The 27,617-nt window shown below is 45.9% G+C and overlaps 2 protein-coding genes across 4 annotated transcripts in view; one reads left to right on the top strand and one right to left on the bottom strand.

The window, feature by feature from the left end:
* LOC121546015 (solute carrier organic anion transporter family member 4A1-like) overlaps nt 1–1,350 on the bottom strand; it is a 59,565-nt gene extending 58,215 nt beyond the window's left edge. For all 3 annotated transcript variants that reach the window (XM_041856982.1, XM_041856984.1, XM_041856983.1), the window contains exon 1: nt 1,027–1,350. The gene's annotated coding sequence lies outside the window, so the exon portion shown is untranslated. The remainder of the gene's footprint in view (nt 1–1,026) is intronic.
* A 22,978-nt stretch (nt 1,351–24,328) lies between these two features.
* On the top strand, nt 24,329–27,225 carry LOC121546014 (perforin-1). The gene is made up of 3 exons (XM_041856981.2): nt 24,329–24,386; nt 24,898–25,454; nt 25,982–27,225. The coding sequence occupies exons 2-3, from the start codon at nt 24,922–24,924 to the stop codon at nt 27,021–27,023; spliced, it is 1,575 nt and encodes a 524-aa protein (XP_041712915.1). The 5' UTR covers nt 24,329–24,386; nt 24,898–24,921; the 3' UTR covers nt 27,024–27,225.
* The last annotated feature ends 392 nt before the right edge of the window (nt 27,226–27,617 follow it).

Raw genomic sequence — 27,617 nt, 5'->3', positions numbered from 1 at the left:
CCCGCGGCTGTGGCACTATTATAACGGACTAACAATACCCTACACATTCGTTTGAAACGCTGAGTGAGGTAGAGAAATTATGCCATCAGGTTGTTTAGTATCGTCCTATATAATTTCCATTTCGTTTTCTTCCATTGTATTCCTCAGTGTGACGCCTCGACACACCCTCACGGTGGGCAAATCCATGCGCTAATAACCAAGACGTGATGAGCGTTAATCCAACTGGTTGAACACCCAGCTGGGCCAGATGCACCTAATGGTATAACGGTCAATAATAAAAAATCATCAAACAGTTATTTCTTTTTTTTATTAGGACTATTGACATAAAATCACCAGTGATTTTAATTTAGGAAATCTGTTCCAAAGTATTCCCACATATAGAGAGACATACAGTATGTGATCGTATCCCAATGTAATCAAGGTTCGAAATGATTCTGTTTCTGTCAAACACTGTTATATGTTATATGATTTCTGTTTGGGATTTTTGCGGTAAATTTGCAGTGTACAAAATTATTTATAACTATGTTCCAGCCCCCCGACCATACTATCAAGGAAAAATCGGCCCACTGTTGTATGTAATTGGGGACCCCTGCTGTATAAACTAACTATACACAGAATGCCTTTGTACTGCAGTGTACAACCGATTGATTAAATAGAGCACGTTTGTAAGGGATTAAATAGACTATAGACAGATGTTGATGCTGTACAACGTCCCTTTTGTCTATTTATCAACCGTCATTAAACCAGATGTGACTGATGAACAACAGTGATTTAATCAGTTTAGCATTCGTGATAAAGACGTAGGCTGTATAGAGCTGAGAGTGAATCTTTTATTCATTTCTAGGCGTGAAACGTGTGCTCCACCGGGTAACGCCACGACACCAACGTTGCGATTAGGCTGCAGTAGTGACAGCCATAGACCGCGAGCATGCTGATGATGCTGGCCATCGCGATACAGAAGCCCCGAGAGCATCCCTAAACGGAACTGTAAACACTGATGTGTCATACAAAATGTAAGATACTTACGTGTTAATGTCCTTTTAGGTACCCAACCGTTGTCTCTCGACCATGATACCTTCGGGTGGATGAAATCATGATTCAAATGTCTACATTGATACGTAACGTCCTTCCTTGTTTGTTGGTCCTCACAGTTATTCAAAGGTCGATTGCGGCCGCGTCGGGTGGCTGCTAAACGCTTCTTGATCCGCAAATTCAAAGAGGCTGATGTCGCCCAATGATATTCGGCCCCCTATGGTGCTATCGCTTCTGGACCAATTGGCGTGATGCAGGATCTCCCGTATGACAGGTATCGATATGAGTTAGTTGTAACGTCACCATGACCTTTCTTGCGATATTACGACAAATTATGAGTCTAGACTGCATGGAGATGTCATTCATTTTAACATTGTACATGATACAAAGTTAAATGGGAGAAAGTGTAGGCTAGAAGCATGAGAAGGATTTTGGAGCAGCTTCTACTGTAGCCTAGCAATACGTTTATGGTTTTCCATATTTACCCAGTTACATTTTCTTTCACAGATGCCGTTGTGTTGTAGCTAAGAAGTAAGCTAGTTTGCAACCCTGTCTGGGTGTCATTAAATCCATGTCATGTTTGGGTTGTTGAGGCCCTCTGAGGGTTGTAGTCTGCAGCAGCATCTTCCTCAGGAAGTGATGTTCCCCCAGATGTTAGGCTCCTCCTCTAAGTGGATGTAGGGTATGTGTCAGAGGCAGAGCAGGTGCATCCCAGTCTCAGAGATCTGTCTGTTTTTGTGGTCAGATGAAAAGTCCTTTGTTTTCTGCTATAGTTGAGTTCACAAGCATGCATTTAATGTTTCTGTTGTTGATGCAATTAAAATACGACTGTGCAGTTAATGTGCCGAGTCTCTCTGCCTTATCACTGTCATGTTAATGTATGTTAATGATCTCTACCTTATCAATGTCACGTTAATTATCTCTACCTTATCAATGTCATGTTAATTATCTATCCCTTATCAATGTCATGTTAATTATCTCTACCTTATCACTGTCATGTTGATGCTGTCAATTGAGGCCGTCATTGTAAATAAGAATTTGTTCTTAACTGACTTGCCTAGTTAAATAAAGTAAAAAATGTCAATTATGTATCCCTTATCACTGTCATGTTAATTATCTATCTCTTATCACTACATTTACATTTTAGTCATTTAGCAGATGCTCTTATCCACAGCGACTTACAGTTAGTGAGTACATACATTATTTATTTATTTTTTCATACTGGCCCCCCGTGGGAATTGAACCCGCAACCCTGGCGTTGCAAACGCCATGCTCTACCAACTGAGCTACATCCCTGCCGGCCATTCCCTCCCCTGCCCTGGACGACGCTGGGCCAATTGTGCGCCGCCCCATGGGTCTGTCATGTTAATGATCACTGTCATGTTAATTATCTATCCCTTATCACTGTGATGTTAATTATCTATCCCTTATCACTGTCATGTTAATTATCCTTCCTTTATCACTGTCATGTTAATTATCCTTCCTTTATCACTGTCATGTTAATTATGTAGGTTTACACATGAAAGGAACACACTGGTAAAAATAAGGTATATGATATCTTGGGGCCAACACAAAGTCTTAGCTTGTCCTCCTGTATGTTTGTGTAACCGGTGCTGTACTGCACGGCTGTATCTCTGCGTTGTGTGTGATTTATTGGGACTATAGACGTGGACTTCGGAGATCAGGCTGTTTTAATGAATCAGAATTGTCTCTGCATCCAAAAGAGAAGACAAAACATTTGTAGAGCACAAATATGTTCTGCCCATTGTCGCCTCTTTCTACAACATAGACGCACAATAAAAAGGACTGGGATCAGTGGAGGAGCTAGCCATCGTTCACACATACAATACCTTAGCTAGCTAGTAACCACATGTTGAATTCAGAATGTTAATATCATCCTAAAAAGTACAATTACAATTGCATCTTAACAATACCATCCATTTATGAGTAAACTCTAAATATACAATATTATTCATGAACAAAACACTGTGTGTATGACTTTGTGCTTAAAGGAATCAAACTTTTCTGAAGACAACAGAAAAAGCGTGCCTACCTCTCACAGTGCATTAAAATGATTTGAGCAGGAGCACGCAGGGCAAAACGTAAGTACCCACTCCCCTATTCCCAGGATGCAGACATGCATAATAACAAATCAACATGCTATATTAATATATGAACCTGGTGAAATTCACAAAGCACTTTAACAACTGTTACATTCACCCCTCCTGAATTTCACCAACCTTGTAAAACGAAACAAAATAATCTACCAAGCTCAAGGCATAATTCTGAATTCAGCTCAAAGCTAACCCATAGGGTTCAGGGCAAGTGAAAGTTGGTCAGGCCTCTTACACTATATCTACCTTCTTAGCTGTAAAAAAAAAACTGTAATTCTGTACTATATCTCTGTACTATGTTAAACTTGCACCTTCTGGGGGATTGACTCAATTAGTCTCTTGACAGGTTTAACTACCCTCCCCGCCCTGTGCGACCCGCCACTGGGCTAGGGGCCATGGTGACTAACAGTGGTTCTGGCCTTAGATCACTGATCAGAGGAGGGTTTGAAGGAATCAGCTCCAGGATCTCAGAGGTGCTTCCCAGGTCATTTTCCTCAGGCAGGCGAGGTTCTTCTGGTTCTGTCTTTCCATCCGAAGTCCAGAGCACGGAGTAATTGCTTGAATCCTCCGCCATCCAAGATGCACTTTCCTCCCCAGAGTCCTCCATGTCTTCCCTGTCCAGTCCATCGCCGGAATGCATGGCCTCTCCTGCATCTACATTGATCGAAGGTCCTGCAGCATCACTGTCATTGAAGTCATCAATTTCAAATGGCAGGAAGTTCACCTGCAGCAGTAGATTTCTGTGACCCACCTCCTCTCTGCCATCGCGGTCTTGGATTCTGTATGTGTGAGTTTGTGGATTGACTGAAGTCACTGTGAAAATCTCGGGATTCCACTTATCAGCCAACTTGCGACGGCCCCTTTCACCCTTGTTGGCGATGAGGACACGATCCCCAAATGGACAAACTGATGCCTTTAACCCGCTTGTCGTACTCCCGACCTTGTCGTCTCTGTTGCTTGTCAGTGTGCCTTTGGGCAACACTCATAGCTTCCTTCAGCCCAGTGATCAGCGTCTCGACATACTTGTTGCAATCCACAACACTGGAGTCGTCCAAGACATTGTGGAACATCACATCCACTGGTAGCCGAGGGACCCTACCAAACATGAGAAAGAATGGAGCATAGCCTGGTAGTCTCGTGAACAGTGGCATTATAGGCGAATGTCAATGACTGGATTTGTTCAGGCCAATGTTCCTTGGTTTTCAGGGGTAGACTCCTGAGCATGCTGCCTAATGTCCTGCTGAAGCGTTCAGTCTCTCCATTCCCCATTGGGTGAAACGCCGTGGACTTTTGGACACCAGAGAGCTTAAGCAGTTCTGCTATTAACTCGCTCTCGAAATTCCGCCCTGATCAGTATGGATCCTTGCAGCAAATCCGTGGACACAGAAGACATGATCCCACAGTTACTTGCTTGGCTGTCTGGTTTCTGCATGGCCACGCATGGGCAAGTTTAGTGAAGTGGTCAGTCACCACCAGAACGTCAACTGAGTTCTTCTTACTGTCTTCCGCTGTCCAAAGATCCAAACACACCAACTCCATGGGAGAGCAGGTTTTGATGCTCTCTAACAGGGCTCTAGCCGCTGGCTCTGGAGTCTTTGCTAGAACGCATCTCTGGCAGCAGCGTACATACTCCTTGATGTCTCTCTCCATTGCAGGCCAGAAAAACCTCTGTCTGGCCAGGGCTAGAGTTCTGGCCTGGCCTTGATGTCCTGCAAGGTCGTGCCGTTCATTGCTTTGAGTCGCAACACCTCTGGTAAGACATACTGGAACTTTCTCCGGTTTGTGTGCCTCTCCTTAATGACACGATACAGAACCTTCTCTCTTAGGATCAAGCGGTCCCACTGCTTCATCAGCAACAACACTTTAGAAGAAACATCATATCGGTCTCGTCTGGTGGGCCGTTTCCTATTGAAGCCGAAAGGGATGACCTTGGAAATCACAGTCCTGCAGCTGGAGACCTCAAAGTTCCTCATGCGAGAATTCAGGCAAAGTGTCAATACCAGGAGAAAACAGCTGTTGGATGTTGGAAACAAGCTGGATTGCTTGCATCTCTGTTGAACATTCCCAGTCGATATGGAGCTGACATATAGCTTTCACTTCAGCAGTGGTCAAGGAGGTTATCTCCTGGGGATAAGAAGCCCACCGGAAGGCATCTTGGACATCATCATTCAGCGTCCCAACAGCCTCAGACAGAAGTGCTAGGTAGGACTCCATCATCAGTCTCTGCACGGCAGTCACTGTGAAGGGGTCGCGGCTCAGTGCATCTGCTACGGTATTCTTGCTGCCTGGGATACGCTTCAAATTGAAGTTGTATGGTGCAAGCTTGCTCGCAAGCATCCAGCTTGGATTTTGTCATGATGTACGTTAACGGGTTACTATCTGTCCAGACAGTGAACTCGTGCCCCTTAAGTCAGTGAATTTCTCACACACGCTCCATTTCAGTGCTAGAAATTCAAGTCAGTATGCCGGATTCCTTCTCTGCGACTTACTCAGGCTCTTGCTCGCGAATGCTATGGGCCTTGCTTTATCTTCACCTTCAGGCACTTGACAAAGCACAGCCCCGAGACCATCCAAAGAAGCGTCAGTGAAGAGAATGAACAGCCTCTCAAAATCAGGGTGAGCCAGCACGACACAATTCAGAAGAGCATCCTTCAGCTTCTGGAATGCAATGACACACTCCTCAGTCCAATCCGATAGCGTCAGCTTCCGGAAAATCCCACTGTTGCCCTTCTTCCTCCCATCTCTTCCTCTTCTCTTTTGACCCCCAGTGAGTGCAAACAATGGCTTGGCTATGGTGGAACAGTCAGGAATGAAGTGCTGGTAATATAATACCATACCAAAGAAGGATTTCAGCCTCCAAGCAGAGGGAGTACATCCGTCTGCCTCCATCAGCTGAGCTTGGCTCATCTTGGCAATGGCCTCCACCTTCTCAGCGTCCACTGACACACCATCCTCTTTAATGATATGTCCGAGGAATTTCACGGTTCTTCGTAGGAAGTGGCATTTCTTGGGTGCTAGTTTGAGATTGTTGGCACTTAGACAGCTAAACACAACTTCAAGTCGCTGCAGAGCCAGTTCCTCGGTGGGTGCAAAGACCAACAAGTAATCTAGGTAACAAAGGAGATTTGAGAAATGTAGGTCCCCAAATATACTTAACATCATTCTCATGAAAGAGGCCGGGCTGTTACACAGACCTTGTGGCATGCGATTGTACTCATAAAGTCCCATCGGTGTGGTAAAGGATGTGTACTTCTTGTCCTCTTCATGAACTGGAATGTTATTAAATCCTGAGGTCAAGTCCATGGTGCTGAAAAATGCACTGCCACCAAGGGCTGAGAGGCAATCTGCTTGATGAGGAAGGGGATGAGTGTCCTTCACCGTTCATGCATTCATCCACCTGAAGTCAGTGCATAACCATCAGACTCCCGTCTTTCTTCCATACCATGACTAAAGGGGAGGCATACTCACTAACCGACTTGCGTATAAGGCCTACTTCCTCCATATCTGTTAATACCTTCCTCAGCTTCAGGTAATGAGCAGGCGGAACCCTTCTGTATGGTAGGCGGAAGTGTCTGTCATCAACCTGGTGGATACGGTGAACATAACCCCTGGCTTCTCCGCAGTCCAGATTATGTCTTGAGAAGATGTCTTCATATTTTGTGATGGTATTCACAAGCTTCTCCTTCCACTGGTCAGTCACTTGGCATCCATCAATGTCGATGTCACCTAATCCTAGATCAGACAGTCTTTGTTTCAGGTTGTGGCAGCCATTGTCATCCTACTTCTGTTCCACTGGGGTCTTCCTCACCTCATGAAGGCCCTGAAAAAGTGTTGTATCCTCAACAGCCAAGCCAAGCATGTAGACACATCGGCCAGCTTCATGTTACGTCTTAGAGAGAGATGTTTATCTGAACAGTTTACTACATTTAAAGGGACCCAGCCATCTCCCCACATGGGCGTAATAACTCTACCCACGAGTATGTTTCTGGGCATGACCTTTGACCTGGTAGGCTCGACTATTACAGTGCTGCCTGGAGACAATGCCACATTTTTAGGAAGCTTACCCCAAACGAAGTGTTCAGTCTTGGGGAAAAAGAGTCACAGCTTATGTGAGCTTCACAGTCCCAATCTTGCCATCAACTTCCTGTCCCTTCCAACTTGCTGTCCCTTCCATCTTGTGACACTTGTCATCATCTGCAGAAACTGCTCACCCTCTGGTGAGTGAGTCTGGCCATCCATGTTGTTGACTAGTTTCCAGTGCCCTTAATCTCATGCAATAGGTGCTTAATGATATTCGATCCCAGGATAAGATCATCACGCTGTCCAGGAACAACTAGAGTGGGCACTTTAACATCAATCCCATTGATTTGCATCTTCAAGTCATAGAAACACTTTGGTGAGGCCTTCTTCCCCCCACAACCCACTAACACTAACTCTTTAAGAGGCTGATATTGCTGAGGAAGGGCACCTGCTTCCAAAAAGTCTCTGCTCAGTATGTTCACTCAATGTACAGGCCATAGACCCAGTGTCAAGCATGCCCTTAAGCTGCACTTTCCCATGTACAGACACAGAGGTGTAAAACAAATCTGAAAAAGCCTCAACCTCTTGTGAACCTAACATAAAAATGTTCTCTCCTACTTTCGCATCAGAGCACAACATCTCATATGTTTTCTCAAGATCATCAGATTCTTTCTTGGTGGTAGACAGTTGAACACCCACATTTCCCCCCTTCACCTGTGGGCGTGTCAGTTTAACGGTTGCTGCTGTGGTGGGTTTCTCTGCTGCTGTGTTGGGCATCTCTCATCGCCGGGATTGGCATAGTGTTCCCCCTGTTTTGGAGTATTTGACTTCCAATGATCTGGGGAAAAGCACCAGAAGCACAGGTTCTCATGTTTACAGTGCATCACAGTGGAGTGATCTGTTGAGCCACAAACCCTGCATTCCCTACGCCTGAAGGGCTGGGCAGAGAAAGATGGCGCCCTGGCCTGTGTCTGTGAAACCATAACAGGTGGTATGCTCTTAATAATAATATAATAATAATAATAATATGCCATTTAGCAGACGCTTTTATCCAAAGCGACTTACAGTCATGCGTGCATACATTTTTTTGTGTATGGGTGGTCCCGGGGTTCGAACCCACTACCTTGGCGTTACAAGCACCGTGCTCTACCAGCTGAGCTACAGAGGACCACAAAATTGTTTTATTACATTTACATTTTAGTCATTTAGCAGGCGCTCTTATCCAGAGCGACTTACAGGAGCATTTAGGGTTAAGTGCCTTGCTTAAGGGCACATCGACAGATTTTTCACCTAGTCGGCCCGGGGATTAGAACCAGCGACCTTTCGGTTGCTGGCACAACGCTCTTACCCACTAAGCTACCTGCCACCCTTCTCTCTTCCCTCTTCTCTCAGGTACGTTCAAGCAGATGAATGAGCCTCTCGATACTTGCACTCTGCCCATCTTGTTTGGCGCTTGATGTGAGAGAAGTGTCACTGCACGCACCAGCATTGGCCCCGCCTTCAAACTGAGTTGTCTGGGGATGTACTGTTACTTGCTTTGAGGATACAGCGGTAGACTGACACATGGTGGCCTTTCTGCGGCGTTCATGTTCATACATTCTCTCCTGTGCTTCACTCGCATTCCATTTCTCAGCAGACTTGTATTGGAATACTGCTGCCAGTTTGGGGTCAGGGCAGTATGTTAGAAACATCATGACGACATCTGATTTGGAGCTGTCAATCTTCTTACCTTGTCTCTTAAGACCCTCGTCAGCGACATCTACGGCCTTGTTCAATCGAACCCAATACTCCATAACAGCCTCTCCGGGTACAGGTTTAGTATTGTAAAAATCAGCTAAAGGCATGCATGAGTAGGCCAATTGGCTGAAATTCTGTTTCAGAATGTCAAATACAATCTCTGGCTTCTCTTTAGGATCAACAGTTGTCTCATTGCGTAAATCTATCTTTACCATGTCTCTTGCTTTGCCAGATAATCGACTAATCATCTCATCCGATTGTTCCCCAACAGGATATCCCTTCCTCCTCAAGTATATTCTCATCAACTCCTCCCATTCATGAATGGAGCATTTGTCTGTACCATCTCCTCTATATGTAGGAGCTTCCTTCACATCTGATTGCATGATGAACATCATTTTACTGAGGTCTACATATCCTGCTGACTGAGTGATGATCACTTATCTTCTCTGTACTTACTGGTGGATCATGAGTGCTGGACCTGCCACTCTGTATTTCCTCCCTAATGGAGCCCCCTGCTTCCCGGGCTGTGACCAGCTCAGCTAAACCATCTACAGGGACATTTTGATTACCACTAGATGAAGGGCTTTCATCAGTATTTTTTGTGGAGCAAAACATGGGGGAACCTACACACTTTACAGGGGTTTGATCAGGGTATGAGAAAAACCTCCCCCTCCCAGCAGTGAATTTGGGTTCATCATCACCATTTTTATTTTAATGTTTTTATTTTTTTAACCTTTATTTAACTAGGCAAGTGAATTAAGAACACATTCTTATTTACAATGACGGCCTACACCGGCCAAACCCGGACGACACTGGGCCAATTGTGCGCCGCCCTATGGGACTCCCAATCACGGCCGGTTGTGATACAGCCTGGAATCGAACCAGGGAGTCTGTAGTGAGCGTTGAGATGCAGTGCCTTAGACCGAGTGACGCATCATAAAATGCCATGTCACTAAACCACTAATGTTATGTTAAAATCTCTGTTGATGAACGCACTTTTATATTAGTTAACCATAAACAGCATTCTCAATACTTTCTTTTCAGAAAAAAATTAACAAGAGAGAATAAGTGGCGCCGGAGAAGATGGCTGCCGTTTTACAGCCCTCTAAAGAATTGTACTATTATGTGTGTTTTTTCGTGTTATTTGTAATTTATTCTGTACATAATGTTTCTGCCATCGTCTCTTATAACCAAAAATAGTTTCTGGATATCAGGACAGCGATTAATCACCTCATATTGGACAAAGATTTTTTCTTCAACGAGTCGGACGCGAAGGATATCCTACAGACACCCGACAAGGCCCCAATCCCCGTCATTCACATGAGAAAGAGACGGAGATATCGTGGGCGTAGGTCGGGGTGCCTTGTAAGGATCCAACGGCGTGCGAGTAAACTGCCTCTTCCATCAATCCTATTCGCCAATGTTCAATCATTTGAAAATAATAGGTAGAGTATCTTATGATAAGCTGTAGACCACACTATTTACCAAGAGAATTTTCATCTATATTTTTCATAGCTGTCTATTTACCACCACAAACCAATGCAGGCATTAAGATGGCACTCAATGAGCTGTATAAGGCCATAAGTAAACAGGAAAACGCTCATCCAGAGGCAGCGCTCCTAGTGGCCGGGGACTTTAATGCAGGAAAACTGAAATCCGTTCTACCTAATTTCTACCAGCATGTTAAATGTGCAACCAGAGGAAAACTAGACCACCTTTACTCCTCACACAGAGACGCATACAAAGCTCTCCCTCGCCCTCCATTTGGCAAATCTGACCACAACTCTATCCTCCTGATTCCTGCTTATAAGCAAAAACTAAAGCAGGAAGCTCCGGTGACTTGGTTAATAAAAAAGTGGTCAGATGACGCAGATGCTAAGCTACAGGACTATTTTGCTAGCACAGACTGGAACATGTTCCGGGATTCTTCAGATAGCATTGAGGAGTACACCACGTCAGTCACTGGCTTCATCAATAAGTGCATCGATGACGTCGTCCCCACAGTGACCGTATGTACATACCCCAACCAGAAGCCATTGATTACAGGCAACATCCGCACTGAGCTAAAGGGTAGAGTTGTCGCTTTCATGGAGCGGGACTCTAACCCGGACGCTTAAAAGAAATCCCGCTATGCCCGCCGACGAACCATCAAACAGGCAAAGATTCAATACAGGACTAAGATTGAATCGTACTACACCGGCTCTGACGCTTGCCGGATGTGGCAGGACTTGAAAACTATTACAGACTACAAAGGGAAGCACAGACGCGAGCTTCCCAGTGACACAAATCTACCAGACGAGCTAAACCACTTCTATGCTCGCTTCGAGGCAAGCAACACTGAAGCATGCATGAGAGCACCAGATGTTCCGGATGACTATGTGATCACGCTCTCCGTAGCCGATGTGAGTAAGACTTTTAAGCAGGTCAACATTCACAAGGCCGCAGGGCCAGACGGATTACCAGGACGTGTACTCTGAGCATGTGCTGACCAACTGGCAAGTGTCTTCACTGACATTTTCAACATGTCCCTGACTGAGTCTGTAATACCAACATGTTTCAAGCAGACCACCATAGTTCCTGTGCCCAAGGACACTAAGGTAACCTGCCTAAATGACTACTGACCCGTAGCATTGACGTCTGTAGCCATGAAGTGCTTTGAAAGACTGGTCATGACTCACATCAACACCATTATCCCAGAAACCCTAGACCCACTCTAATTTGCATATCGCCCCAACAGATCCACAGATGATGCAATCGCTATTGCACTCCACACTGCCCTTTCCCACCTGGACAAGAGGAACACCTACGTGAAAATGCTATTCATTGACTACAGCTCAGCGTTCAACACCATAGTGCCCTCAAAGCTCATCACTAAGCTAATGATTCTGGGACTAAACACCTCCCTCTGCAACTGGATCCTGGACTTCCTGACGGGCCGCCCCCAGGTGGTAAGGATAGGTAACAACACATCTGCCACGCTGATCCTCAACACGGGGGCCCCTTAGGGGTGTGTGCTCAGTCCCCTCCTGTACTCCCTGTTCACCCATGACTGCTTGGCCAGGCACGACTCCAACACCATCATTAAGTTTGCCGACGACACAACAGCGGTAGGCCTGATCACCGACAACGATGAGACAGCCTATAGGGAGGAGGTCAGAGACCTAGCCATGTGGTGCCAGGATAACAACCTCTCCCTCAACGTGACCAAGACAAAGGAGATGATTGTGGACTACGGGAAAAAAAAGAGGACTGAGCACGCCCCCATTCTCATCGACGGGGCTGTAGTGGAACAGGTTGAGAGCTTCAAGTTCCTTGGTGTCCACATCACCATTGAACTATCATGGTCCAAACACACCAAGACAGTCGTGAAGATGGTACGACAAAGCCTATTCCCCCTCAGGAGCCTGAAAATATTTGGCATGGGTCCTCAGATCCTCAAAAAGTTCTACAGCTGCACCATTGAGAGCATCCTGACTGGTTGTATCACCGCCTGGTATGGCAACTGCTCGGCCTCTGACCGCAAGGCACTACAGAGGGTAGTGCGTACGGCCCAGTACATCACTGGGGCCAAGCTTCCTGCCATCCAGGACCTCTATACCAGGCGGTGTCAGAGGAAGGCCCTCAAAATTGTCAAAGACTCCAGCCACCCTAGTCATAGACTGTTCTCGCTGCTACCGCACGGCAAATGGTACCGGAGCGCCAAGTCTAGGTCCAAAAGGCTTCTCAACAGCTTCTACCCCCAAGCCATAAGACTCCTGAACAGCTAATCATGGCTACCCGGACAATTTGCACTGCCCCCCCCACCCCATCTTTTTACGCTGCTGCTACTCTGTTTATTATTTATGCATAGTCACTTTAACTCTACCCACATGTACATATTACCTCAACTACCCGGTGCCCCTGCATATTGACTCTGCACCGGTTACCCCGTGTATATAGCCTCCCTACTGCTATTTTATTTTACTTCTGCTCTTTTTTTCTCAACACTTTTTTGTTGTTGTTGTTTTATTTGAGTTTTTTTATTAAAAATAAATGCATTGTCGGTTAAGGGCTGTAAGTAAGCATTTCACGGTAATGTCTACACATGTTGTATTCGGCGCATGTGGCAAATCAAATTTGATTTGAATATTGACCACAGATCCGCTTTTTGCCACAAGGCAGCAGGAGTACCTCAATGATGTAAACAGAGTCTAGAGCAGCAGCGGTGAATCCGAGTCTAGAAGGAACCGATGTAACCGGCGCTGTACTGCACGGCTGTATCTCTGCGTTGTGTGTGATTGATTTGGGATTATAGACGTGGACTTCGGATATCAGGCTGTTTTAATTCATCAGAATTCTCTCTGCATCCAAAAGAAAATACAAAACATTTGAAGAGCACAAATATGTTCTGCCCATTGTCGCCTCTTTCTACAACATAGACGCACAATACAAAGGACTGGGATCAGTGGAGGAGCTAGCCATCGTTCACACATACAATACCTTAGCTAGCTAGTAACCACATGTTGAATTCAGAATGTTAATATCATCCTAAAAAGTACAATTACAATTGCATCTTAACAATACCATCCACTTATGAGTAAACTCTAAATATACAATATTATTCATGAACAAAACACTGTGTGTATGACTTTGTGCTTAAAGGAATCAAACTTTTCTGAAGACGACAGAAAAAGCGTGCCTACCTCTCATAGTGCATCAAAACGATTTGAGCAGGAGCACGCAGGGCAAAACGTAAGTACCCACTCCCCTATTCCCAGGATGCAGACATGCATAATAACAAATCAACATGCTATATTAATATATGAACCTGGTGAAATTCACAAAGTACTTTAACAACTGTTACATTTGCTGTGTAACACAACCTCTGTCTGAAGCGTAGACATTAAAACCATGGTCTTATATGTTTGCACTGATTAACCAGTAGGGTGCGATGTTGCACTTCATTACTTTGTTGCTACTATCAGGTACCTGGAGATTTCTAGCTGTGTTCGAGAGCATCAAAGCTGTGATGTACCATGGGTAAATTGTGACCGACTGACTGATCTACAAATAATATTGAGTAGTTATTTATGATGCAAGGTGATTTGTAGGTTAAAGTCGCCTTTAAAGTCGGCTGCAATGTCGAACGTCTGAATCTGTTAAACTGAAGGTACACGATGAATAGACAAATATTAATAATTCAATGTGAAAACTGAAAGCACTAACACGTGCTTTGGTAAGGATCCGATGTGAGAGATGGCGTCTGCTGCGTACATAGAGGAACTAAACTGTTCTGTGTGTCTCTCTCTCTTTGCTGATCCAGATAGCATCTCCTAAGGTCACTCATTTTGTCGACAATGTTTTACAAACTTTCAGAGAACACAGGACGTGTGTCCTCATTGCCGGGCTAGAATCTCAACAGCTGAGGGAAACCTCTCAACAAACCACACTCTGAAGAGCTTCCCCAACAAAGCTAAAGAGGAAGCAATCAGCGATGAGAAGAGAGGGGTCAGTTTTATTATATTTTACTGAATTGACTAGACATGTCTGCCACAGAATACCATGCACTTTAAAATGTTATGTTTTCTTTTTTTCATATCCGGTACAATTACTTGTATTAATGTAAGCTGTCTACATTTTAAAAATAAATGTATTTTGATTTAAATAGTGCCTGATGTGCTTTCTTTCATACAAGTATGGACTAATGAACAAGGGAGTCTCTTCAAATAATTCACAAGGTTTATAGACCTAACCCACATCAGGCAGAAAGCCATTGCCAAAAGGGACTTGAGACTTGACTTTGACCTAAAAGACTTGACTTGGACTCTACCTCAAAGACTAGTGAACATCTCTGGTGTAAGGGCTATTTTACAAAGAAGGAGAGTGATGGAGTGCTGCATGAGATGACCTGGCCACCACAATCCCCCGACCTCAACCAAATTGTGATGGTTTGGGATGAGTCGGACCGCAGAGTGAAGGAAAAGCAGCTAACAAGTGCTCAGCATATGTGGGAACTCCTTTTTATTTATTTTTTATTTTTTATTTTTTTAGCAGACACTCTTATCCAGAGCAATTTACAGTTAGTGAGTTCATACAAGTGGCTATTTGAAGAATCTAAAATCTAAAATCTATTTGTTTAACACTTTTTTGGTTACTACATGATTCCATATGTGTTATTTCATAGTTTTTATGTCTTCACTATTATTCTACAATGTAGAAAATAGTACAAATAAAGAAAAACCCTTGAATGAGTAGGTGTTCTAAAACTTTTGACCGGTAGTGTATACAGTTGAAGTCTGAAGTTTACGTACACTTAGTTTGGAGTCATTAAAAGTCGTTTTTCAACCACTCCACACAAGTCGGTTAGGACATCTACTTTGTGCTTGACACAAGTAATTTTTCCAACAATTGTTTACAGACAGATTATTTCACTTATATTTCACTGTATCACCATTCCAGTGGATCAGAAGTTTACATACACTAAGTTGACTGTGCCTTTAAACAGATTGGAAAATTCCAGAAAATGATGTCATGATTTTAGAAGCTTCTGATAGGCTAATTGACATAATTTGAGTCAATTGGAGGTGTACCTGTGGATGTATTTCAAGGCCTTCCTTCAAACTCAGTGCCTCTTTGCTTGACATCATGGGAAAATCAAAAGAAATCAGACAAGACCTCAGAAATTTTTTTGTAGACCTCCACAAGTCTGGTTCATCCTTGGGAGCAATAAAGAGGGTGACTGGCATCCGCACCTGCTTGGCCACCCTGAACCAGGTCTCTGTGTCCCAGGTGCAGACATGTCTTAGTATGGGGTTGTTAAATGTGTCAAGTGGGCAGTGTTCAAAGGTATCTAACAACCAAGTGGGCAGTGTTCAAAAGGTATCTAACAACCAAGTGGGCAGTGTTCAAAGGTTCTAACAACCAAGTGGGCAGTGTTCAAAGGTATCTCTCACAACCAAGTGGGCAGTGTTCAAAGGTATCTAACAACCAAGTGGGCAGTGTTCAAAGGTATCTAACAACCAAGTGGGCAGTGTTCAAAGGTTTTTAACAACCAAGACAGTATAACAAGTTATAACAAGGGCTTCCGTAGCCACAGCACTGAGGTGACAGGTGGGGAGGGCTGATAACCTAGACCCACTGCAATTTGCATACCGCAAATGAGGGGCAATGGGTGGACCATGGGTATGGTCTGAGGGGCAATGGGTGAACCGTGGCTATGGTCTGAGGGGCGATGGGTGGACCATGGGTATGGTCTGAGGGGCAATGGGTGGACTGTGGGTATGGTCTGAGGGGCGATGGGTGGACCGTGGGTATGGTCTGAGGGGCGATGGGTGGACCATGGGTATGGTCTGAGGGGCGATGTGTGGACCATGGGTATGGTCTGAGGGAGGATGGGTGGACCATGGGTATGGTCTGAGGGGCGATGGGTGGACCGTGGGTATGGTCTGAGGGGCGATGGGTGGACCATGGGTATGGTCTGAGGGGCGATGTGTGGACCATGGGTATGGTCTGAGGGAGGATGGGTGGACCATGGGTATGGTCTGAGGGGCAATGTGTGGACCGGGGGTATGGTCTGAGGGGCGATGGGTGCACCATGGCTATGGTCTGAGGGGCGATGGGTGCACCATGCGTATGGTCTGAGGGGCGATGGATGGACCATGGGTATGGTCTGAGGGAGGATGGGTGGACCATGGGTATGGTCTGAGGGGCAATGTGTGGACCGGGGGTATGGTCTGAGGGGCGATGGGTGCACCATGGCTATGGTCTGAGGGGCGATGGGTGCACCATGGGTATGGTCTGAGGGGCGATGGATGGACCATGGGTATGGTCTGAGGGGCGATGGGTGGGGAAAACCAGACGGTTTTGTCAAAGTGTGGTGTGCAGCTCAGCACAGGGAGACCAACTGTCACGCCCTGACTCTGGGGACTCCTATTTGTGGAGTCAGGGTGTGTATATTCTATGTTGTGTAGTTCTATGTGTATATTCTAGTATGTGTATTTCTATGTTGGCTGGTGTGGTTCCCAATCAGAGGCAGCTGTCGCTCGTTGTCTCTGATTGGGGACCATACTTAGGCAGCCTATTGGCACTAGTGGGTTGTGGGATCTTGTTCCGTGTAAGGTATGTTGTTTGTGTCTACCTTGGACTTCACGTTTCGTTTCGTTTGTTGTTTTGTCGTTGTGTTTATTCGGTAAAATAAACATGTATAAATATCACGCTGCGCCTTGGTCTGACCCGTCTATGAACGAACATGACAGAAGATCCCACCAAACGAGGACCAAGCAGCGTGCCCAGGAAGAGCGAATAGCCATGTCACAGGTGGGCACATGGTGGTCATGGGAGGAGATATTTGCGGGGAAAGGGCCATGGGCGAAGGTAGATGCCCAGGTAGGAGAGGTGAAACGGCGCCAACCGTGCCGACGACGGAGACCCGAGAGGCAACCCCAAGAAAATGTTTTTGGGGGGGCACACGGGGTGGATGACGAGGCTACAGGAGGCTAAAAGGGAGAAGGAAAGTGTAGAGGCACGGCGAGAGGAGCTGGTTAGGCAGCAGAAGGAGCGGGTGTTAATAAAGTTAATAAAGTCCCGCTCCTCGCACCAACCAAGTGGTGCGTGTCGCCAGTCTGGTCCGGCCCGTTCCTGCTCCCCGCACTAAGCCAGTGGTGCGCGTCGCCAGCCCGGCCCGTTCCTGTCCCTCGCACCAAGCCAGTGGTGCGGGTCGCCAGCCCGGTCCGGCCTGTTCCTGCCCCTCGCACCAAGCCAGTGGTGCGCGTCGCCAGCCCGGCCCGGCCTGTTCCTGCCCCTCGCACCAAGCCAGTGGTGCGCGTCGCCAGCCCGGCCCGGCCTGTTCCTGCCCCTCGCACCAAGCCAGTGGTGCGCGTCGCCAGCCCGGCCCGGCCTGTTCCTGACCCTCGCACCAAGCCAGTGGTGCGCGTCGCCAGCCCGGCCCGTGCCTGTTCCTGCCCCTCGCACCAAGCCAGTGGTGCGCGTCGCCAGCCCGGCCCGGCCTGTTCCTGCCCCTCGCACCAAGCCAGTGGTGCGCGTCGCCAGCCCGGCCCGGCCTGTTCCTGCCCCTCGCACCAAGCCATTGGTGCGCGTCGCCAGCCCGGCCCGGCCTGTTCCTGCCCCTCGCACCAAGCCAGTGGTGCGCGTCGCCAGCCCGGCCCGGCCTGTTCCTGCCCCTCGCACCAAGCCAGTGGTGCGCGTCGCCAGCCCGGTCCAGCCTGTTCCTGCTCCTCGCACCAAGGCAGTGGTGCGTGTGTCCAGTCCGGCACGGCCCGTGCCTGTTCCACCGGTGCCTGGTTCGGCACCGGTCAGCTCCTTTACTCCGGAGCCAGAGCAGTACACTCCACCAGTGCCCAGTTCAGCTCCGGTCAGCTGCTCCACTCCGGAGCCAGAGCAATCCGCTTCACCGGGGTCCAGTCCAGCTCCGGTCAGCGGCTCTACTCCGGAGCCAGAGCAGTCCGCTCCACCGGTGCCTGATCCAGCTCCGGTCAGCGGCTCCACTCCGGAGCCAGAGCAGTCCACTCCACCGGTGCTGAGTCCAGCTCCGGTCAGCGGCTCCAGTCCAGACCCAGACGTCAGCCCCTCTCCAGGTTCGGGGTCTCCCACACCAGGGTCCAGACAGGGCTTGGAGTATAGTGGGAGGAAGGAGAGGGGAAGCAACGCGCCGAGGTCTAGACCAGACCAGGGGCGCAACAGGGAGGCGAAGAGTGAGAGGTCGTCACGCCCTGAGCCGGCTCCGCCTCCGAGGCGGAATGCCCACCCGGCCCCTACCCTGTTATGTGTATGTTGTGCGGTCGGAGTCCGCACCTTTGGGGGGGGGGTACTGTCACGCCCTGACTCTGGGGACTCCTATTTGTGGAGTCAGGGTGTGTATATTCTATGTTGATATTCTAGTATGTGTATTTCTATGTTGGCTGGTGTGGTTCCCAATCAGAGGCAGCTGTCGCTCGTTGTCTCTGATTGGGGACCATACTTAGGCAGCCTATTGGCACTAGTGGGTTGTGGGATCTTGTTCCGTGTAAGGTATGTTGTTTGTGTCTACCTTGGACTTCACGTTTCGTTTAGTTTGTTGTTTTGTCGTTGTGTTTATTCGGTATAATAAACATGTATGCATATCCCCGCTGCGCCTTGGTCTGACCCGTCTATGAACGAACGTGACACCAACGTTGTTAAAAACACCTATGATCCATGGCATAGACTTCGCAATGTATTCACACCCCTTGACTTTTTCCGCATTTTGTTACGTTACAGCCTTACTCTAAAAAGGATTTGTAAAAAATAATCCTCAGCAATCTACACACAATACCGAAAACAGTTTTTTGCCAAAGACGCACGCACACATAATCACCATAAGCATCACTGTGGACTGAATCATGGTAGTTTCTCATCACCATAAGCATCACTGTGGACTGAGTCGTGGTAGTTTCTCATCACTATAAGCATCACTGTGGATTGAGTCATGGTAATTTCTCATTCTCTTACTCAGTAACTTGTGACGAACTCCTGACTGGTGCTGAGTGTGACCGCTGTGTCCCCGTCCCAAACTAGAGGGGAATCAATAGAGAGACGGATTACAGACAGACATGCTGACAATGAATGCTATTTTATTCTTTGAGGAGGAACCTAATCTCAGTCATGAGTGATATTTCCAAAAGTGTATTTTCAGACATATCCTCTGATGGTTCCATTAGAATCTTTACAACTACAGGAGCCTGCATACTGTTTAGAATGTTTATGAATGAACTTGACACAATTCTCAATTTTAACGTCAAATATAGGTATCTAGTATCTAGTCCATGCCTTTTGTTGAACTTTTTGTTGAACTTTTTTAGTCTTACATATTATATCATAACTACTGATCTGTTTAGGATTTCCCCGTCTTTTGTTAAAATGTATATATCTTTCTCCTGTCCTGTAATGTCTTTGTGTCAGACCTAATATAAGATGAAAATCTCATCATATGTGCAGTTTCCACCTTGTTTGCCAAAGACACGCACGCACGCACGCACAACGCAAATAGTCTGGGTAGCCATTTGATTAGATGTTCATGAGTCTTATGGCTTGGGGGTAGAAGCTGTTAGAAGCCTCTTGGACCTAGACTTGGCGCTCCGGTCCCCACTTGCTGTGTGGTTGCAGAGAGAACAGTCTATGACTAGGGTGGCTGGAGTCTTTGACCATTTTTAAGGCCTTCCTCTGACACCGCCTGGTATAGAGGTCCTGGATGGCAGGAAGCTTGGCCCCAGTGATGTACTGGGCCGTATGCACTACCCTCTGTAGTGCCTTGCAGTTGGAGGCCGAGCAGTTGCCATACCAGGCAGTTATGCAACCAGTCAGGATGCTCTCGATGGTGCAGCTGTAGAACCTTTTGAGGATCTGAGGACCCATCCCAAATCTTTTCAGTCTCTTTAGGGGGAATAGGTTTTGTCGTGGTGTTCTTGGACCATGTTAGTTTGTTGTTGATGTGGACACCAAGGAACTTGAAGCGCTCAACCTGCTCCACTACAGCCCCGTCGATGAGAATGGGCCGTGCTCGGTCCTCTTCTTTTTCCCGTAGTCCACAATCATCTCCTTTGTCTTGATCACGTTGAGGGAGAGATTGTTGTCCTGGCACCACACGGCCAGGTCTCTGACCTCCTCCTATAGGCTGTCTCGCCGTTGTTGGTGATCAGGCCTACCACTATTATGTAATCTGCAAACTTAATAATGGTGTTGGAGTCGTGCATGGCCAAGCAGTCATGAGTGAACAGTGAGTACAGGAGGGGACTGAGCACGCACCCCTGAGGAGCCCCTGTGTTGAGGATCAGCGTGGCGAATGTGTTGTTACCTACCCTTACCACCTGGGGGCGGCCAATCAGGAAGTCCAGGATCCAGTTGCAGAGGGAGGTGTTTAGTCCCAGGGTCCTTAGCTTAGTGATGAGCTTCAAGGGCACTATGGTGTTGAACGCTGAGCTGTAGTCAATGAATAGCATTATCACATAGGTGTTCCTTTTGTCCAGGTGTGAAAGGGTAGTGTGGCGCGCAATAGAGATTGCATCATCTGTGGATCTGTTGGGGCGATATGCAAATTGGAGTGGGTATAGGTCGTCTGGGTTAATGGTGTTGATGTGAGCCATGACCAGCCTTTCAAAGCACTTCATGGCTACAGACGTGAGTACTACATGTCGGTAGTCATTTAGGCAGGTTACCTTAGTGTTCTTGGGCACAGGGACTATGGTGGTCTGCTTGAAACATGTTGGTATTACAGACTCAGACAGGGAGAGGTTGAAAATGTCAGTGAAGACACTTTCCAGTTGGTCAGCGCATGCTCGGAGTACACGTCCTGGTAATCCGTCTGGCCCTGCGGCCTTGTGAATGTTGACCTGTTTAAATGTCTCACTCACATCGGCTACGGAGATCGTGATCACACAGTCGTCCAGAACAGCTGATTCTCTAATGCATGTTTCAGTGTTACTTGCCTCGAAGCGAGCATAGAAGTAATTTAGCTTGTCTGGTAGGCTCGTGTCACTGGGCAGCTCGCAGCTGTGCTTCCCTCTGTAGTTTGCAAGCCCTGCCACATCCGACGAGCGTCGTAGCCGGTGTAGTATGATTAGATCTTAGTCCTGTATTGACGCTTTGCCTGTTTGATGGTTCATCGGAGGGCATAGCGGGATTTCTTATAAGCTTCCGGGATAGAGTCCCACTCCTTGAAAGCGGCAGCTCTACCCTTTAGCTCAATGCGTATGTTACCTATAATCCATGGCTTCTGGTTGGGGTATGTACGTACAGTCACTGTGGGGACAACGTCATCGATGCACTTATTGATGAAGCAAGTGACTGATGTGATGTTCTCCTCAATGCCATCGCACGAATCCCGGAACTTATTCCAGTCTGTACTTGCAAAACAGTCCTGTAGCTTAGCATCTGCTTCATCTGACCACTTTTTTATTGACAGAGTCACTGGTGCTTCCTGCTTTAAGTTTTGCTTGTAAGCAGGAATCAGGAGGATAGAATTATGGTCAGATTTGCCAAATGGAGGGAGAGCGAGGGAGAGCTTTGTATGCGTCTCTGTGTGAGGAGTAAAGGTGGTCTAGTTTTCCTCTGGTTGCACATTTAACATGCTGGTAGAAATTAGGTAAAACTGATTTAAGTTTCCCTGCATTAAAGTCCCTGGCCACTAGGAGCGCTGCCTCTCGATGATCGTTTTCCTGTTTGCTTATGGCCGTATACAGTTCATTGAGTGCTGTCTTAGTGCCAGCATCGGTTTGTGGTGGCAAATAGACAGCTACAAAGCATATAGATGAAAACGATCTTGGTAGATAGTTTGGTCTACAGCTTATCATGAGATACTCTACCTCAGGCGAGCAAAACCTTGAGACTTCCTTAGATATCGTGCACCAGCTGTTGTTTACAAATATACATAGACCGCCACCCCTTGTCTTACCAGAGGCTGCTGTTCTATCCTGCCGATACAGTGTATAACCCGCCAGCTGTATGTTATTCATGTCTTCGTTCAGCCACGACTCAGTGAAACATAAAATATTACAGTTTTTAATGTCCCGTTGGTAGGATATTCATGCCTGTAGTTCGTCCACTTTATTATCAAGCGATTGTAAATTGGCCAATAGTATCGATGGCAAAGGCAGATTAGCCACTCGTCGCCGGCTCCTTACCAAGCACCCCGATCTCCTTCCGCGATATCTCCTTTTCTTTCTACTGTGAATGACAGGGATGAGGGTCCTGTCGGGTGTCTGGAGCAAATCCCTCTCGTCCGACTCATTAAAGAATAATTATTAGTCCAGTTCAAGGTGAGTAATCGCTGTTCTGATGTCCAGAAGCTCTTTTTGGTCATAAGAGACGGTAGCAGCAACATTATGTACGAAATAAGTTACAAACAATGCGAAAAAACACAAAATAGCACGGTTGGTTAAGAGTCCTTAAAACGGCAGCCATCCCCTCCGGCGCCTTGCTAATGTCCTCAAACACATGTTTCCATGTTTTCAATACCATTCCATTTACTCCATTCCAGCCATTATTATGAGCCGTCCTCCCCTCAGCAGCCTCCTGTGCTCAATAATCAATCTTCCCTGGCAGACATTCTGAATGCCGGTTGTAGGTGATTAAAAGTTCAAATTGTTGGATATCCTCACTCTGGCTGGATTGCAATAGAAATTGCACATCACTTTGCAAGCCAGCATAATGTGACTTGCAGGCTTGATGTGACCTGTAAACCAGGAGTTTCAGACCACTGTCTTAGGGTGTATCTAGGCCCTCAAAGAAATGCCTTATGATATATGTATTGTCATAAAGAGTTTAATTTGAAAGATATAATAATAATAATATAATAATATAATAATATAAAGATAACATGTTCACTTAAACACTTGGTGAAGGCTACAGTACTGAAAAACATTGAATACAACAACCATGTCTCTGTCACTAACAAATACATCAATAGGTGGTAACTACAATTCACTCAAAAAGGTACTCTGGGAAATATGCGAATAAGGTAGAATAAATTCTCCCACTGACCTACTCAGGGTTGATTTTGCACATTGCTTTTGACATGGAGATGCCCTGCAGGCCAATGCCCTCAGAGAGTTTGATTTGGCATAAAAAACATGTTGTTATCTTGAAAAAAACACGTTTGCCATGCCCATGAAAAACACGATGCACATGAGGATGGTCCAGAAAATGATTAGTAAAGTCTAGAAGTTATAACCACAATTAATGTTTTTTTTTGTTTGTTTTTTGCAAATTAGACATTAATGTCTATGTCCCACTTTAGTGATTGGATTGGGCTAGCATTATATATTTCGAACAAACATTACACAGTTTACAGCAGGCATCTGGATATTTATTTTGAAGCCCAATATGTGTATCATTGACCATATCTAGATAACAAACAATATGAAAATAGATAATATCGTACCCTCTGCTGAATCAATAAGAGGGGATTTGATGAGATCCTACTACTGTGGGAATAAGCAGGTAGCTTAGTGGTTAAGAGCGTTGTCCTAGTAACCGAAAGGTTGCTGGTTCTAATCCCCGAGCCGACTAGGTGAAAAATCTGTCGATGTGCCCTTGAGCAAGGCACTTAACCCTAATTGCTCCTGTAAATCGCTCTGGATAAGAGCGTCTGTTAAATTACAAAAAAAGAAAAAAGTGGATAGAGTTTGGGGCTTTACAGAAAGCATGCATTGTCAACGGGAGATTTACACACAAAAATGGATTCAGCTCTGTATGGGACTGCTGATCATTTTTCCTGGTGAAAATGCAGCAGTTTATTGCTTTATGATGTTGTCTGTCATGCACATCATTACTCTGCACTACTGTTAATCATCATTTACTGCATTTCTTCCTGCTGGTTTGCCAGATATGTAGAGTCAATGCATACCCCCTTTTCCCACCATGCAGTTGTTATCCCGATAAGGATCCAGTCTTCGTTTACTCAGGGCTGGTGGGTACAGAGATCATTTCATGTGGACATGAGAGAACAAAGAGGTCTGCTGTGGATTTTGCATTGTAAGTATTGACAGAATTAGCACAACTTTGGAAAGAAGGAACATATATCGAATCATATTAATAATAGATGTGTCTTAAATCTAAACTTTTTAGCTAAATGTATTTTATGAACAATATACTGTCTAAAAGGAACTACTTTTTTAAAACTGAGTGTTCTGGTGTAAAATACTAAAGTAATAGTAGTTATGTTGTGGGAAGTGCAGTGGAAGACTGTGGAGTCAAAATGATCACCTTCCTTAGCAGTTCCTTTTTCTCACTTCTAGAATAACAGAAAAAAGGAGAGTGACAACCTTCATTATTAAATCCTCTCATCTAGATTGACCAATCAGGAGTGACAACCTTCATTATTTAATCCTCTCTTCTAGATTGACCAATCAGGAGTGACAACCTTCATTATTAATCCTCTCTTCTAGATTAACCAATCAGGAGTGACAACCTTCATTATTAAATCCTCTCTTCTAGATTGGCCAATCAGGGGTGACAACCTTCATTGTTTAATCCTCTCTTCTAGATTAACCAATCAGGAGTGACAACAATGACAGCATCAGTCGTCCTCTCTCCCCTCTCTCACCTGGTGTTCCTGGGTCTCCTGGCTCTGTCTCACCTGGATGGAGAGTTCACCTGTCGTCTAGGGACTCCAGGAGAATGTGCTAATTGTTCCTTTGTGCCTGGCTACAAACTGGCTGGGATGGGCTATGATATTGTAACATTGAGACAAAAACGGGCCTCTGTGTTTGATGTCAATAGTTACTTGGCTAACTCCTGCACGGTTTGTGTTAACCCACTTATGGGAGGTCAGCTTCAGAAACTCCCCCTGCATATGAAGGACTGGAGGGCCGAAAGTGACTGCAAGAGGAATACTTTGAGTTCCTACTATTACTCTGTCAGCTCTCTTGTAGATGATATAGCCTTCTCTGTAGAGAATGACTGGAAGGCTGGGCTAAAACTGGAGAACATAGACCTGCAGTTAGCAGGCAGCAAGTCCAAGGTGCACGGCTTTGCATCCTCACACTCAAATGCAGACAAGTCTTCCTTCTCCTTTCAGCAGTTGACCTGCTCTGTCTACAGGTCAGGCCATGTACCATGATGTTTGTGAGGTCATGTATATTTAAATTATAAGAGCTTGAAGCAATTGTCCAGCGCTCTCAGCATACTTCAGCCATAATATGGCTTTTGAAACGCTTCATAGTTTGCTGTTTCCTAGAGACCAATAATTTATATATAGTTCCTCCTTGGATTATTTTATCCCATCAACAACTTCAATATACTTTTGAAAGTTTTCCTTTTTTTAGCATTCACTTGGCAACTTATAAGCAAGGGTCCACAGCTCTGGTCCTTGAGGGTCACAGTCATGCATATTTTCAGCATGACCTTTTATTTAAAAGAGACATCATTTCCAGGGAGCGACCAGATGTGCTCTCCAGCCAATCAGTAATATTAATTGATCAATTACGTACTAGGGAGAAATGAAAATCAGCAGGACTGTGAAACTGCAGGGCCTGAATTGTGCCCCGTGTTCTATAGGAGATTTGTACATTTCTTATAGCTAACTAAAACAAAGTTCCCAGTTAACGGCCACTCTAACCCTCTTTTAGTTTCAGTGTGCCTGCTAAACCCCCACTTAGCCTGGATTTCCAGCGGCGCATAGCTTCTCTGCCACAGGATTACACATCCAACAGTGAGGCGTACAAGGACATCATTGATACCTACGGAACCCACTACATCAGTGATGGGGGCCTCGGGGGGATGATGAAGAGGGTGACTGCCATTCGCACCTGTCTAGCAACCCTAAACAAGGTCTTTGTGTCCGATGTGGAAACATGTCTGGGTATGGGGTTGGAATTGGACGTGCCTGTAGGACTGCCCATAGACTTAGGGGGGGATTTTTTGGGTGGACAATGTTCGAAGGTCGCTAGCAACTCTGACAGTGCAACAGGGTATAGCATGGGCTTCTTAAGCCACCACACGGAAGTGAACGGTGGGAAAACCTTAAATGGAGTAGCTTCTATGAGAAAAGCTAATGTAGATAGTTTCTTGAAATGGATGAAAAGTGTAAATGAGTTGCCAGAAATGGTATCCTTCTCCCTGCAGCCTCTGCATCAACTGGTTGATGACAATCAGACGAGCGCTGATCTACAAACAGCTATCAGTCAGTATGTGATCAGCAAAGGGATTAAGAGAAAAAAGACAGAGCATCAAACATGTAGGGGTTCACCCAACCTCTCTGCTGATTGCTGCCCCCTGTTGGCAGGGAGAGGCAGTCTAACAGTCTTTGTGGACCGTGGGTTCAGTCTGAGGGGTGACGGGATGGCCAAACCAGAGGGTTACGTCAAACTGTGGTGTTCAGGTCAGTACAGGCAGACCCGCTGGATCACTACCTATGATCCACTTTGGCATACACATTTTGACTTTGGCTATGTAAACACCCAGTCCCCTCTAGAGCTCCAGGTATGGGACAAGCACTCAGGAGAACGTGAAGATGACCACCAGGGTGGGTGTTCTGTAAACCTGGAGCAGGGGAGCCACGGGCATAGCTGTGGACTCAGTCATGGGAGTTTTGTATTCTCTTACACATTAACTTGTGACAAACACCTGACTGGTGATAAGTGTGACCAATACTACCCCTCCCCAAACTAGAGGGGGAATCAAAAGTGAATAATCACAGTTAATCCAGAACTAAAATCTTGTGTGATTTGTTACGTATTCTGTCCACGAGAGATTAATAGCGACAGATTGCAATGGGATGATAATATACACTACTGTTTAAAAGTTTGGGGTCACTTAGAAATGTCCTTGTTTTCGAAAGATCAGCAGTTTATTTGTCCATTAAAATAACATAAAATTGATCAGAAATACAGTGTAGACATTGTTAATGTTGTAAATGGCTATTGCAGCTGGAAACGGCAGATTTTTTTGGGAATATCTACATAGGCGTAGAGGCCCATTATCAGCAACCATCAGTCCTGTGTTCCAATGGCACGTTGTGTTTCCTAATCCAAGTTTATCATTTTAAAAGGCTAATTGATCATTAGACAACCCTTTTGCAATTATGTTAGCATAGCTGAAAACTGTTGTGCTGATTAAAGAAGCAATAAAACTGGCCTTCTTGAGACTAGTTGAGTATCTGGAGCATCAGCAATTGTGGGTTCGATTACAGGCTCAAAATGGCCAGAAACAAAGAACTTTCTTCTGAAACTCGTCAGTCTATTCTTGTTCTGAGAAATGAAGGCT

This window comes from Coregonus clupeaformis, chromosome 30, assembly GCF_020615455.1.
Source record: "Coregonus clupeaformis isolate EN_2021a chromosome 30, ASM2061545v1, whole genome shotgun sequence".
NCBI lineage: Eukaryota > Metazoa > Chordata > Actinopteri > Salmoniformes > Salmonidae > Coregonus > Coregonus clupeaformis.
This window is presented reverse-complemented; position numbering and strand designations above follow the sequence as displayed.

What these genes read in the sequence shown, in the direction of transcription:
- LOC121546014 (XM_041856981.2), top strand. Translation starts at nt 24,922, where the DNA reads ATGACAGCATCAGTCGTCCTCTCTCCCCTCTCTCACCTGGTGTTCCTG. An exon ending in TTGACCTGCTCTGTCTACAG is followed by an intron (nt 25,455 to 25,981) that starts GTCAGGCCATGT and finishes ACCCTCTTTTAG; the next exon opens with TTTCAGTGTGCCTGCTAAAC.